This window comes from Psittacula echo (genome assembly GCF_963264785.1).
Source record: "Psittacula echo genome assembly, chromosome: 4".
Classification (NCBI taxonomy): Eukaryota; Metazoa; Chordata; class Aves; order Psittaciformes; family Psittacidae; genus Psittacula; species Psittacula echo.
This window is the reverse complement of record NC_137738.1, coordinates 11,004,662-11,019,091: the sequence shown is the minus strand read 5'-3', so window position 1 is coordinate 11,019,091 and position 14,430 is coordinate 11,004,662. Positions and strand designations below refer to the sequence as shown.

Genomic DNA, 14,430 nt, shown 5'->3' with positions numbered 1-14,430 from the left:
AGCTAACGAAGATGGTCTTGCCTATTTAACAAAAGTGGTTCACAGGAATATCCTAAAATGTGACCAATCGCTGATTTATCCTATGTTAAACTACTATTGCTTTGTTTGCACTGGGGCTTTAATGAATTTTCATTTCATGTACTACTGATTAAAGATGAAAACTAGACCTATACCAAGAAGACTGGCAGCAAGATACTGCTTCATTAGCACAGTCTTTTCCAGGCCCACACCTCCACATCTTTCCCCATCCTTCCAATAAGAAGGGACATCAGAGATCTTGGAATGACAGAGAAAGTAACTCATGATTGTTCCCAAGGCAGTTTATACCGGCCCAGGAAAGGGAGAGGAGGATGGACACAGCTGGGGATTAGTTGGCTCTGGGTGCCCTCTAGGGTCAGTCCCTTGCTGTCGTGCTATTGCCTTGCCTTCTTTCCCAGACAACTTGTGGTTTTGCTGAATGTAAGAGAATGAGAATGTTTTGCTACAGGGACCGCTTGTCTGAAAAATGTGCTGTGTGATGACCTCGTGTCTTCTGGGTTGAGTGCATTTTTCATGTCGGATTTAACGCTGAGCATCCCTCTTCACTGGTTTTGACACTCAGACTAACACTGTAGCATCATGTTATCTCTAGGTGATATCAGCCATGTACTGTACCTGCTCATCATGTGCCAACTCTTATTTGTTTCTCTGGCCCACAGCTTTATAAAGATGTCCTTTTTCAACCTTTGCACTCCTAGGGCCATCCAAAAAATATGGTGCAAGAGGATGTAACTCCATTGCCTTATATAAGATTTTGCTCACATACAAACTGCTTAAAACTGGCCTCCATCTTAGGACTTAATGTATGCACAGTTTGAAATACGTTCTTTAAGCACTCCAGGTTATATAGCTTAAAAATGTGCAGGTTTATTTCTTGGCTTAAAATATTATGGTTCTACCATCTAGAAGCAGCACAGTTGTGTACGTGAGTTGCAGAAAGTATTTTGTGCCTGCTGGGCTTGCTATGTAATTGTTTTGTTAATTGAAATATGATATTGCTGTTTCTTAAGCATAGAACGTGTGCTAATGCAGAACATGGGGAGCTACCGGCAAAGAGTATGATGTTGAGGAGCTTCCAGTGTTGTCTAAGGGAAAGGCCACCAGTGTTCACAAGAGACCTGTGGGTGTCCTGGGACATGGTGGGATGTCCCCAGCAGGATGAGTAAGTGCTCTTTATCCCTCATGGTTATGGGGGCACCTTTTCTATCATTTCAGAAGGGGTTTTTGTGTCTCACAGCCACAGTGACTGCCTGGTCAGGTAAATGAGATGTATCAAGTCTCTCTTTTGTTTTTTCCTTTGTGTGTTAATTTGAAGTGTATTTGCCATGTGAGGTGTACATGCGGTGGTCAGAGCAGGCTAGTTCAGTGCAAACCTTAGCCTGTGGAGCCATTTTTGCTTCAGCACCAGTGAGCCACTGTTTCCCAGGCCCCAGTCCTTCCCCTCAAGCTCACTGAAGCTCAGGACCCTCTTATTACCCTTCCACAGCCACTAGCTGATGGAAAGAGGAAACTACTTCCTTTTGGAGTGCACTGGAATTGAAAGTAAATTATATCAAACACCTGAGGGAGGGGGGTTAGGATAAAATCAGGGTTGCAAAGTAATTACAGAAACCGTTTTTGAGGGTGTAGGAGAAAGGGAAGCTTGGAGACTAATAGGAATTTACAGAGAGATCATAGTAATAATTGTGGGTGAGATAGGCACCCTAAGGAACATGAAGCTGAGGTTTTCATTTCACCCCTTGGTGTCTTAACATTTCGTACATTGGTTTCCTGTGGAACTAAGTGCCAGGCACTTTAGTGAAGGAGGGCTGGTAGGAATAATGTGGACTGCACTACAAAGCTGCCTGAGAACAGCTCTCCTGCTATCGGTGCACGGCACTGCCCTCTGCTAGGTGCCGCACCAGATCTTGTTACGCTCATCTCTCTGCATGGGATTTCAGCTTGCAATTGCTGACGGGAAGGCTGCTTATGGAGAGAAGAATATTCCCAATGAAATACAGTGTGGACACATGGCTAATGTTACAGTCCTTCCAGAAGTGTATTCTCAGAAGAGGAACTGTGCCACCTTGCCAGACTGTACAGTATGACGCACAATAAGGGCACTTAAGTAATAATTACTGTACCGGTGTAGTTTGTGTGAGGGTGGAAGGAGGCCATCTGATCTGATGTCTAAATGTTATTAAAGGCATGTCCCTTGGAGAGAGAGGGAAGCCAAGTTTTCAGTAATTTCAGTTTTAGGTCAATTCTAATCAGCATCTTTCACTATTGTTCTTTAATGAGCATTGTCAAATCAGTGTCTTTGTCACATGAATGTATGCGGAATTCTCTGTGAACGTCACAACACTGCAAAATAAAGCTAAAAATTATTCTGGAAACAAGTGTGCTATGGTAAAAATCTGCCACAATCTGAAAGCTGGACAGCTTCAGCTCATCCTTGGTGTTTGGCAAGGATGGACCCTTCCCAGAGGCAGGTCAGCTCCGTGGCCAAGGCTGGGAGAGGATGGGTGGTTGCCATGTCCTTATCTCATCACTAGTGAGTGGAGCTGAAAGCTAGGCTTGGCCCATTTGAGTCAGTCCTGTAAAGGGGGAACCTCGCTCAAAACTTGCGAGTGGAGCAAGCATTCTGTGTTCCTTGGGCCCTCTTGAGCCTAAACATGCAGGAGATGTTAAGGTCATAAACGGGGAACAGTTCACACAGCACGGATAAAACCAAGTGATAGGCTGGGGCTGTCCTTCCCTGAGCATGGGAGGGTTGGGAACATCACCAGTGGTTCCTCAGGAGAGTATGCCACACTGTGTCATATCTCACCTACTTGTGTGGAGTAGACAGACTCTATGTGATGTGCTCCTTTGGGAGTGCTTCCTGTATCTGCATGGGGAGACTTGTCCCAAGGAAGCCATCGCCAAACCTCTTGGCCCGAAAGGGAGCCCAGGACACGACATGGCAGTGCAGGCAGAGCACAGGTGGATGGTGCTGTGATTTGCAGGAGGTCCACCTCACCCCACCCCACACTGCTAGGCTTGCTGGGAGTTGTTCGACCTCATCACAGCTCAATTCATGCACTTTTCCAAATCCCAGTGCCATGTATTTCCCTAGTGCCTGCTATTGCCACATTTAAACACAATTCAGCCGCGTGAACAGCCTTGATACCCTGTCCCCGGCAGTGGTCCATCTCTGCTCTCTGCTGTGCCTTTTGGAGCGGTGACATGGACAAATGTGCTGCATGCAGCTCTGGAGAAAAGGTCTTTCTGTGACCCAGGCGGTATCACAAAGCACTTCCATTTGGATTAAATCCCTCCAAACCATTCCCTCCAGCTGGGATATTGCTACCAGGTCTCTGGGGTGCTGTGGAGGTCTGACAGAAAGCTGCTGGAGAAAGGGAAAGCAGCAAGGTCCCAGCGGTAGAAATGAGACAGTTTCTGCTTCTGTTGGAGGGACAGCTCGCTGAACATCTGCTCTGACAACCAGCCATAGGTCCACTGCACGTGGCTGTCGGTGAACTCAGGGAGGAGGTTATCCACAGGCAGCCCAGCCCTCTGCAGCAGGTAACCCAGCTCCTGCCTGAGGAAGCCGAACATCACCACGTAGTCGTACTGGACAAGGCAGGGCCGGCAGATGCTCACAAGTGGTTTCCAAGCCATGCTGGCATTGTGTGGTCCACTGTCTAGAACATCCTGAACAAAGCTGCTGAAGGAAGGGCTGCTGCCCATGCCTTGCATGAACGTGGAGATCAGCCTGTGGAAAGGGTCCCTGACAAACAGCACTTTGGTGTAGGACCCTAACAGAGCCTCTATCTCCGTCAGGTTGAACTTGCTCAGCTGCGTCTCCCGTGTGTGATGCCAAGGGTAAGGAAGTGGCACCGGGAGCGTCACATTTTCCTTCTCCAGCTTTCCCAAAAGCTGCTGCCATTCTTCCACCCCTGTTGATGGCACTTGGCAGTAGAGGAGGTCCAGCTTGGTGCTGACCCTCAAACTCGAGAGCAGGCAGGCTCTGTCCTCCGGGCTCCTCGGCAGCGTGGTCACTTTGCCCGGTTGGCTGCAGAAAGCTCTAAGTCTCTTCTTCCTGAGCTGCTGGATGTGAAGGAAGGTGTCCAGGGTCAAAGTGAAGCCTTCCTCTGCCCTTGGGGCCAGGTCACCTGGGAAACACCATTTGAAGATGGAGGGTCACTAAAGTTCATAGTGGACCTCTGCCTTGAGCTGGCACAGGATGCTGTGGCACGTCCTTTTCCAGTTATTTATTGCAATGTGGAAAGGACATAGCATGAAGAAAGAAGATGGGTAGGGGGAGGGAGACCTGCCCTGTGTGGTAAAGAGCTCAGTTTTGCCAGGCAATGGGTTTCTGTCCCTGTGAACGTGGGGGAGCTTGGACACACAGACCTCTCTTTCCCCAAACCACCATGTCTGAGCACTGACCTGGACTGTAGCAGTGTGCCACAGGCTCCCTTCTCCACTAAGAGCTTTTGCCTTTATCTCCTCACTTTCAACTGAGCTTGACAGGAGGTTAGTTTACCAAAATGAGTCAGAAATATTCTGGGAGCTGAGAAGTACTAAATTGCTTCTGTTAATTAGTTAACATCAGCTATGAAATGTATGTGAAAGCAAGAGATTATCCTTAATGGCTCAGGGCAATTTAGGGATCCAAACACACTTCTTGCATCACTTTCATATGTAAATTCTTTCTACTGTAGATAAAAAGGCAAAAGCAAATAAAACCCAAAAAACAAACAGAAGCCAGAAGAAAACAGAACAAATATAAAAGGCAAAAGCAAACAGAAAGCCTCTATTGCAGTAGGTTTAATTTCTCAAATTCCAGCTTTACTTTTTGCTCTTTGTCTTGTTGGGTTTGATGTGAAGAGGCCAGAGCGGGTTTGAATGCAGGGGATGAATACCTGCTTTGCTGCTTTATTCCTTTACAGCAGCAGCACATCCGCCTCATCTGCTCAGCGTAGGCATTTGGCAGCCCTGGGGAGATGGTCCCTGGTCCTTGGGAAGTTAATTATTTCCCACTGATTTGTGGAGGCCATTACGCAGGGGACAGATACACAGCTGAAAATGGGAAAAGGTCTGCAGGAACCCAGGAAGAAACACAGCAAAGCCTGGAGCTGTCCTGGGCTTCAACTGCCCAGCCCCACACAGACAAGAAAATCTGGTGGTGGCTTTGCCCTGGATTGACCAGCACTGGAGGGGAAGGCCAGGTTGGACAGAGCCTTGGGTAACCTGGTCTAGTGTGAGGTGTTCCTGCCCATGGCAGGGGGTTGGAACTGGATGAGCTTCAAGGTCCTTTCCAACCCAAACCATTCTGTGATATTTTAGGCAAGAGAGGCATTAATCACTGATTCCCAGGCTCACTCCTGCCTCCCCAACAACATTTCATCCTGCCCAGTGGAAGTTTGGGAGTTACCTTCAGCAGTTTCCCCCCCCACACCTGATATCAATGACTCCACTGAGGACATAAGGCTGCAGGGCTCCATGTGAAGGGCTTTCTCCACAGGTTACCCCTCCCCAGGGGCTGTGCAAACAGCATCTTCAGTGCTGTAAGCATTTGCCCACCCAGACCCTCCAAAGAAACCCCCAGGCCGTTCATTTCCCCCAGGTACAGAAGTGCTGCCTCCAGGCGGGACCACCATGGTGCCCTGGCATTACCTCTTTGTCCAGTGGCCGGGCTCCGGAGCAGCAGCCTCCAGCTCAGGAAGGTGGCGATGCCCAGGGCAGCAGAGAAGATGAGGCGGGGAAGGAAGCGCATTTCTTGGGTGCTGCTGCAGTGCTTGGAGCTGAGCACAGTGCGGGTGAGCAGGCAGGGACCGGGAGAGAGGGTGCTGGGGAACCTCCTGTGTTTATTTAATAGGAAACACACCCAGAGCTGGGTTAAAGTACTGTTGGGCAGCAGCCCTGCTTGGCTAGGGGCAGGGAAATGGCCTGAGGCACAAACGGTGCCTCCTGCCCTATGTTTACAATGTGAGCTTTTGGGGCAGAATCTGCCTTTTCTTTCAATGGCTTTGCTATCCTCAGTACCCAGCCACACCAGATGACTGTGGTCCCAGTGAGAACCACCCTGCAGGCCCAGGTGGGGAGAGATGTCCCCCATCCCCTGATACACCTTGTTCTCTGCTGGTTTTGCCTGTCGATGAAGCGCTGCTGTGGGGAGTGTTCAGGGATGAACAAGTGAATGGTGGGCTCTGGGTCCTGTCTCCATAGCGCTGAAGGGTCTTTTAAGGTAGAAGCTGGGTTAGGGGAGGTGATGTGATGGGGCACATCCAGTGTTAGATGTTCCAGTCCAGGAGGGACTGCGGTGGATGTGGTCTACCTTGACTTCAGCAAAGCATTTGACACAGTCTCCCACAGCATCCTCATAGCTAAACTGAGGAAGCGTGGTCTGGATGATCAGGTAGTGAGGTGGACTGCAAACTGGCTGAAGGACAGAAGCCAGAGAGTTGTAGTCTATGGGGCGGAGTCCAGTTGGAGGCCTGTATCTAGTGGAGTGCCTCAAGGGTCAGTACTGGGACCAGTATTATTTAATATATTCATCAATGATTTAGATGAGGGAATTGAGTGTACTGTCAGCAAGTTTGCTGATGACACTAAGCTGGGAGGAGTGGCTGACACGCCAGAAGGCTGTGCTGCCATCCAGTGAGACCTGGACAGGCTGGAGAGTTGGGCAGGGAGAAACTTGATGAAATATAACAAGGGAAAGTGTAGAGTCCTGCATCTGGGCAGGAACAACCCCAGGTTCTAGTATAGGTTGGGGAACGACCTGTTAGAGAGTAGTGTAGGGGAGGGGGACCTGGGGGTCCTAGTGGACGGCAGGATGACCATGAGCCAGCACTGTGCCCTTGTGGCCAAGAAGGCCAATGGCATCCTGGGGTGTATTGGAAGGGGGGTGGTCAGTAGGTCGAGAGAGGTCCTCCTTCCCCTCTACTCTGCCCTGGTGAGACCGCATCTGGAATATTGTGTCCAGTTCTGGGCCCCTCAGTTCAAGAAGGACAGGGACCTGCTGGAGAGAGTCCAGCGCAGGGCAACTAAGATGATTAAGGGAGTGGAGCATCTCCCTTATGAGGAAAGGCTGAGGGAGCTGGGTCTCTATAGTTTGGAGAAGAGAAGACTGAGGGGTTACCTTATTAGTGTATATAAATATATAAAGGGGGAGTGTCACGAGGATGGAGCCAGGCTCTTCTCAATGGCAAACAATGATAGGACAAGGGGTAATGGGTACAAACTGGAACACAAGAGGTTCCACTTAAACTTGAGAAGAAACTTCTTCTCAGTGAGGGTGACGGAACACTGGAACAGGCTGCCCAGGGAGGTTGTGGAGTCTCCTTCTCTGGAGACATTCAAAACCCGCCTGGACACATTCCTGTGTAACCTTATCTAGGTATTCCTGCTCTGGCAGGGGGATTGGACTCGATGATCTTTTGAGGTCCCTTCCAATCTCTAACATACTGTGATACTGTGAACTGCTGCCTATGCCCTTTTTGCTGGTGGCTGCTTAAAATCTGTGACCGCTGCTTGTGGTGTAAGAGACCCTGAGCAGAGCAAAGACCATGTTATACCACAAAGGGAGTGCTTCCCCAATGAGAAGCAGTCTGACTAGGGAGTGTGACAACTGTAAAGACCAGGGCAAAGGGGACAGCAGCACCCTGGGGAGCGTGACCTGCTCCCATTCAGCCCCATGGTTATCATGGCTACAAAGACTTCAAACCAGGCAGTGATTATATACAGATTGCCTTTTCACGGTGAGATCTGCTGCCAGCAGCATCCCATGGGCTGGCATAGGGCAGGGACACACTGGCTAAAAGACCCTGCAGCTGCGAGTGGCTGTAATGGCCCAAGGAGATGGGATTGCTGCTTCAAAGCCTGGGGAGAGCAAGCGGGCAGGCTGGGCACACGGACCCAGCCAGGCATGGGCACAAGGGCTGTGCTGCATGGGGGCCTGCCAGTGAAGCAACCCTGGGTGGTGGAACCCATCTGCCAGGAGGTCCTGACAGAGCCCGGTCTTGTGCCACGGGTGGATTTGCCGTCGTTGGGACTGGACAGCCGTGTTTTTCCCACCAGAGGGTGCTCCAGGCCCGAGGAACCCCTGCCCGCCTCTGATGCGTTGGGCTGTGTACACTGCGCTTTTGCGCTGCCTCCTTAGGAACCATCTTCACCGTCGTAATGGTCACAACTGCGACTTTCGAAGTCTGCTGGGTCTCGTTCGAGCCTTGGGAAAGCTGCTGGGACTCTGGGAAAGGCTGTGGAATGCTTTTCATCCCTCAGTGAGGAGGATACGTGTTCTTTAGGTGATGGGAACCTGCTGAGGGGTCAGGTCTTGCAGCTGGACCCCACTGCGTGCATCCCTGCAACCCGTTCCCCTAAACACAGGAGAAGCACGGTGCAGCCTGAGGCTGGGGTATAAGGGGGCAGGAGTGAATGGCCACCCTTTGCTTCCCGTCCCAGCAGAAGACACACATTTCAGTGTGAGCTGCAGTGCCATGCTTGCTTCTCTCAGTGTAATGGGTCTTAGGGCAGGAGGATGCCTGAATGAAGGCATTATTAGTAACTTATTCTTAACCATTAAATTGTTATTACTAATAATAATTATTATTAACTGAAAATAGGTGTTTCTTGTGTCAGTAACACAAGACCACCCCACAAGGGCTGCACGGCGATCAGTAAATCACTGCAGTGCAGGGCTCTGCACAAGGCAGCACACCCTCCAGCGCAGGCTCGCTGGTGTGGGGGGCAGCACCATCAGCTTCCCTGCTCCTGGGTACCAACCCGGTGCTTCTGTGCAGCTCCCAAAGCTGCTCTGAGGCAGCTGGGCAGCAGCATCCATGGCCTAGACACACACCAGAGTATTACAGGGGCTCAGCAGGAGCTCGCCCAGCCGACAGCAGACCTGGCTTGAGCACAAGGAGATGCCTTATATTAACGTTCTGCAGTAAGGTTAGTGAATCAAAGGGGCAGGAGCAGCTCTGCGAGTTCTCTTCATCAAGCATGTGGCAGCAGCACGTGCCTTCCTGCATCGGAATGTCACATTGCAGCAGGGACTGTCCCAGCCGCAGCCCTGCCGAGCAAAAATGCAGCTGGAGCTGGTAGAGAGAAATGAAGTTTATTTGTGTTTTACAGTCATAAGGTGAAAGCACAAAGATGTTCTCTGTCTGAGGGGCAGGGAAACAGTGAAAACCCCCCCTTTGCTTTGCATTGCAAAGTTTTACCAGTATGGGCCTTTTCAGAGGAGCACGAGATGCAGGCTCTGCTGTGCCTTTGTGACCTGCAAACAGGAGGAAATTTCTGAGTTTACAGGGAACAGAGGAGCAGGGAACTTCTCTCCTTCCCTGACTTGTATCTGCCACTTAAATGGGTTTTGTCCCCCCAGGCTTTTCTTTTTTCGTGGTGCTAAGTTTTCTCAAGTGTGCGTAGACATTTCAGATTTAAACTTGCTGTTAGGCTTTCCCTGCTCGTCTCCCATTGACTGCATAGAAGTGGGTGACAAGGCCAAGACTAATTCTTGCTAGGAAGCAGAAGGCTTCCTACCTTACGTTATAGGGAGGCAGCACCCTTTTCGGGCACAGAGGCTGAGCCAGGCAAGGAAGCACACTTGATCCTACTCGATGCAATTACACAAGGGAATTAATTAGGGAATTCATGTGAAATTTCACCTTATTTGGGCACACTCTTATTGCTGTACATGTGAGAAAAAGCTACTCTCCTTTTCTTTACAGTCAGGGTTGTCTGAATACGGATTTCCAGATTTAGTCCCACCAATAGCTCCAACTGGATTGCCTCAGGCTCCCTTTTTTTTCCCCTCATAGGATGCAAACCCTTTGGAGATATTCTTACATGTTAATAAACATCCTCGTCTTCAGCCTTCCCGCATTCCTCCCACACTTCCAAATTGTGCTAAGTATTGTCTTGTGTGACCATGACCCACAGGCGCTGGTGTGCCGGTCCCCCCTTCCTTGTTCCTTGTTGCTCCTCGTGCTGGTGTGTGTGGGAATGTGAACTCTGCAAAGTGATGGCAAACGCTACCTCATCCAGCAAGGGATGTTTTTACATTGCGGGGAAAGGAAGAGCGGATAGGAAACCTTCTTCTTCTCCTCCTCCCACTTCTTGTTTGGAAACTCGGGATACAACATCTATGTTTTGCATGTGAAGTTGGGCCTGTTCGCGGCAGAAACAGGGGAGCAGCGGGAAGAGGAACAAGCTGCCCTGCTCCTGTAGCATTATTTAACATGGAAAATGCTTGTTGTCTTTGGAAAGGACAGTCCTAAAAGTCTTTTAAGGCTGCTGGCTGGGGATTCCTCCAAATCAAACCAAAATGTTAAGGAGGAAGTGGGTATCTGTGGATAAACTGGGGGTGCTGCAAGCTGAGGGAGTGGCCTCTTCTCCGTCACATCTGATCCCTGAGCTCCTGTCTGTGAGCTCACGGAGAAGCTTGGCTGCCCAGCTTGCTTCAACACTGGGACATAGACTGACCCCATTGCCTTTAGTCACCGGCACTGCTCGGGATGAGGTTTAGCACTGTAACACATGAAACAGAGCATGTCTGTAAGCACTGGCTCCTTTAGTCTCATGGTCGTTTATGAGATTTGGCCAAAAGTGCTTGTTCTTGGCTGCTTCCTGGTGTGGAGGATTTGGGGTTGTCTTCTATCTGGCTCCTGCCAGATGTGGGCAGCTCTGGGGTAAGTCAAACCGCTCAATACCCTGGGCCTGTCTCCATCTCCTTCAGCACTTGCCACCAAACTGTCAGTATTAGCAGGGAGGGCAGAAAGGTGGACATTTGTCCTTCTGCATTGGATGGAGAGCACCAGGCTGGCTTCAGGCACGAGGGGAGAAAGCTGGAGGCCACAGGGACTGGCCAGTGCTGGACCAGAAATAGTTATGCAAGGCGGAAAGGAAAGGAAAGCAAGTTCACATTGCACCAAGGAGCAGGTAGGACAATGTTTGGAGGGGTTGTACAACTCTGGCGCTTCCTGTTTTCCGTGGGCAGGAGCTGTGATTGTCACTTCTTATTCAGCTCCTCATCCTGGGAGGAAGACACTATCGGGCTGTCCAGGGGCAGCAGGATGTTTATGTGGTAGGCTGAGTCAAGGTACTGCTTTTAATACTCCCCGGAGCAGAGTCATTGGGGGAAATGTACATTTTAGGTTTTATTTTTATTTAGAAAAGGCCCATAAACATCCAAAGAGCTTTGGGATTGCCATGCAGGCTGCGTGCCTCCCTGCCAGCAACGAGATGTGTTTTTCTCAGGCTATTACACAAGGATTTTACAAGGTGTCATGAGCTATTGGTAATTCAGGGAGGATTCGTGTAATTAGTGATGCTATATTGAGAAGCTTGGCTTAATTACTACAGAAGCTGTTAAACGTTGCATCGACTTAGCTTAGGGCCCAATGTCAACATGAACACCTAGTGCTGGTGGAGAGGGGGTAAGGCCACCCTGTAACCTCCACCGTATGCCTGCCCAGAGGACCCATCTCTGCCCACTTTGTTAAGGACAAGTGTGTTTTCCTGGGAGAGGAGGGTCAGGAGACTCAGTGAGCCCGAACTTCTTAAAAACTGAAGGATTACAGCCATCGTCTCTCTGTGGTAGCAGGTGGGAATCCCATGGGAGAGAAAATAGTGTGTTTGGATCTACACGTGCAGGGGAAGGATGCTCATGGGCTAGTGGCCGTCATCCCTTTCCCATCACCTGCCATGGGACCAGCAGCCATCCACCCTATCACCCCCATCCCATCCCTTCCCATGGGAGCAGCAGACATCCATCCCATCACCTGCATCTCATCCCCTACCATGGGAACATCAACTCTTCACAGAGCTTCATGGCCTGCTTGAACAGCACAGGACCTTTTATCACCAAGAGTTTCTCTAACAAGATCTCGGTCTTGCTTTGCGTCCCAAGCACCTCCCAGCTCCTCCTGGCCTTCCTCACTCTTCCTCTGACTGTTAAAACGCGGTAGGACTGTGAGGAGAAGCCTGGAGTGCTCACAGACAGACCAGGCATTGCCTGTGCATGTGTGGTAATAGGGCAGATCTAGTCCTTCACCTTTGCTTTCTCATTTGTTTAATGTGAATCAGGTCTTGTCCTGGCTGTTCTGTTCCTTAACAATATGTCCTTTAGGGTGCAGCTCTTGGCTGCCCTTTACACTTCAGTGCCCTGCAAGCATTAGCGCAGGCAGATGCTTTGTTATTTAATCCAGACACTTCTCTTCTTTGGATTGCTCTTCCTTTTGGGAGCAGAGAAAGAGGGGAATCCTCCAAGCACCCTCAGGAGCCACTTCTCCACCGCACCGACGTGGGGGCAAAGCCTCTGCTCGGCCTCCAGCTTCACAGAGATTGTAGGGTCTTGTGTGGCCACAGTGGTGCTGCTGGGGGCTGCACAGAGGAGATCTGGGTCTGAAACATGTCAGGAGCTCCTGAAAAAGAGAGAGTGGTGGTGAAAAACATTGGGATGGCAGGAAGGAAACCTCGGGTGTAAAACATCACTCACTGGACCCAGATCTTGATCTCTTTCCTGCATTCCCTGAAGTGGGTGAGGAGGACACGGGCAAGGCAAAATGAGATCTCATGGGATTTGAGCTTGTATCTCCCATGGGTCCTCTTTTCCTGAGCCTCAGCTCCCCTATTGCAAAACTGGGACCCCTTCCCCAGGCTTCACACCTTTTGCCTGCCCCACTTTTTGGGGGAAACAATTTTGCTTTACTTTTAAAGCAGCGCTTTCCCCTTTTTGCCTCATTTTCCTGTGCAGCAGCCTGGCTGGGTGAGGAAGGCTCCCACAGTACCTGTTGCTTGATATGGGAGCATGGTTTCTCAGGCAGCTTTTGGCCCAGGTTGCTCCCTGAAAGCCGAGCTTGTCTGAAGGCACATGCAGGTATCTGCCCATCTCTCCTGCCATTTCCAAGGGAGCGCTGCCATGTTACACTGCTGGCTATCACATTCTCTTGGTTGCTGATTGTATCCATTATTCGTATAGAAACTCCTGAAGTATTCCAAGATCTCTGACTTGATTTGAATGTCTTTTAAAGGAGGCAGCAGCATGGGCTTGGGCTTGGGCTACTTCCACACCTGGCCTTGTGGGATGTTATTTCTAATGAGCATCATTTTCGGGAACTCTGGAATCTCTGCTCCCGACTGTTTTACTGTACCAGAAGTGGCAGGGGGAAAAGGGTGTAAGGTCTGTTTGTTTTACTTCTTTATCCAGACAATAAGCCAGCAAATACTCCCAGGTTGTTTATATTTGGATAAGGCTGCTCTGTGTCCTGTGAAAGGAAAATGACACATTTACTTCTCCTGTAAGAGACAGTGTGGGACAAAACGGGCCTGGCCACAGGCAGGCCTGGCTGCCAGAAGCCTCTTGAAGCCACTTGTGTGATGCACAGGATGACCTTGGTGCTTTGGTCCAGGTGGTGAGGGCACAGCAGGGGCATGAATACCTGTTTTTAACCTGTTGGTGGCATGAAGGTTGGGGGAAGATGCACAGAAAAAGCAGAGCTTGGTCCCGAGCAGCATCCCCAAGCTGCTGCCTCCTCCTCTCCCACTGGCTCCTGCGGGATGCGGGGCTGTGGACACCGAGAAGTGGCCTCATCAGTTTTCCTATCCAACAAGCTAGGTTTGGAGTCAGTGGGATGTGAACCATAAAGCAGAATTCTGCTTTCCTGTGGTTTTACCCAAAAGCGTGGTCCCTCCTGTCGTGAGGAATGGACAGGAGGCATCACGGGGGGGTTCAGCTGCATGGTGTTGCGCTGGCTTTGCTTGGCTCCCACCGTCCCCTCTCTGGGCACCCAACACTACCTGGGGACACTCAGCTCATTGTGCCCCCATCCCTTGCTGGCCCTGAGCCTCACACCTTCCTGCAGTGAATGGGATTTAGGTGCTGCAAACAGGACCAGCAGCAAAGCCAGGACTGAGCTGGTTCATGCCCAGCCACATCCATCCCAAGGGCAGAGGCCCTTGCCTCAACATCAGTGTTGCCTAGTGTGGATTCATCTGGGGAGACAGCACATAGAGCACCCCCATTGGTGATATCCCCCAGGGCTAGCTCTTACAGATGCGTAAGCCTCTTGCCCCATTCAGCTGCATAGAGCTGAGGAATGCCCTGCTGTCCTCTCTTCTCTGCTGACACACTCCCGCAACCCAAACACATACCTGAGATGTTTCCACAGGAGCTGGGCAGCCCTTCACAGGCAGGCACAAAGAGGAAAGTTGTGGAAACAGTCCCAAAATGGTTTTCTTTTTGGTTTTTAATTCATTTTCTAAAGGAACTGTCAGAGAGCTGCTCGCCCAACAGGGAGAGGTTGGGCAGAGATAAAATGTGCAACCCTGAGGCCCCACAGCACCATCGGTGCTGAGACACGTCAGGGGGGAGGAATTGTCTTGGCCAGGAGACTGACTGCCTGTTTCACCCCTGTAGAG

The 14,430-nt window shown here is 50.5% G+C and overlaps 1 protein-coding gene across 1 annotated transcript; it reads right to left on the bottom strand.

Moving 5' to 3' along the window:
• Positions 1-3,366: 3,366 nt before the first annotated feature.
• On the bottom strand, positions 3,367-5,782 carry LOC308219704 (carbohydrate sulfotransferase 9-like; the record flags this gene model as incomplete). Its single annotated transcript, XM_080615009.1, has 2 exons — positions 3,367-4,175; positions 5,683-5,782. The coding sequence occupies 2 exons, from the start codon at positions 5,780-5,782 to the stop codon at positions 3,367-3,369; spliced, it is 909 nt and encodes a 302-aa protein (XP_080471135.1).
• Positions 5,783-14,430: the final 8,648 nt, after the last annotated feature.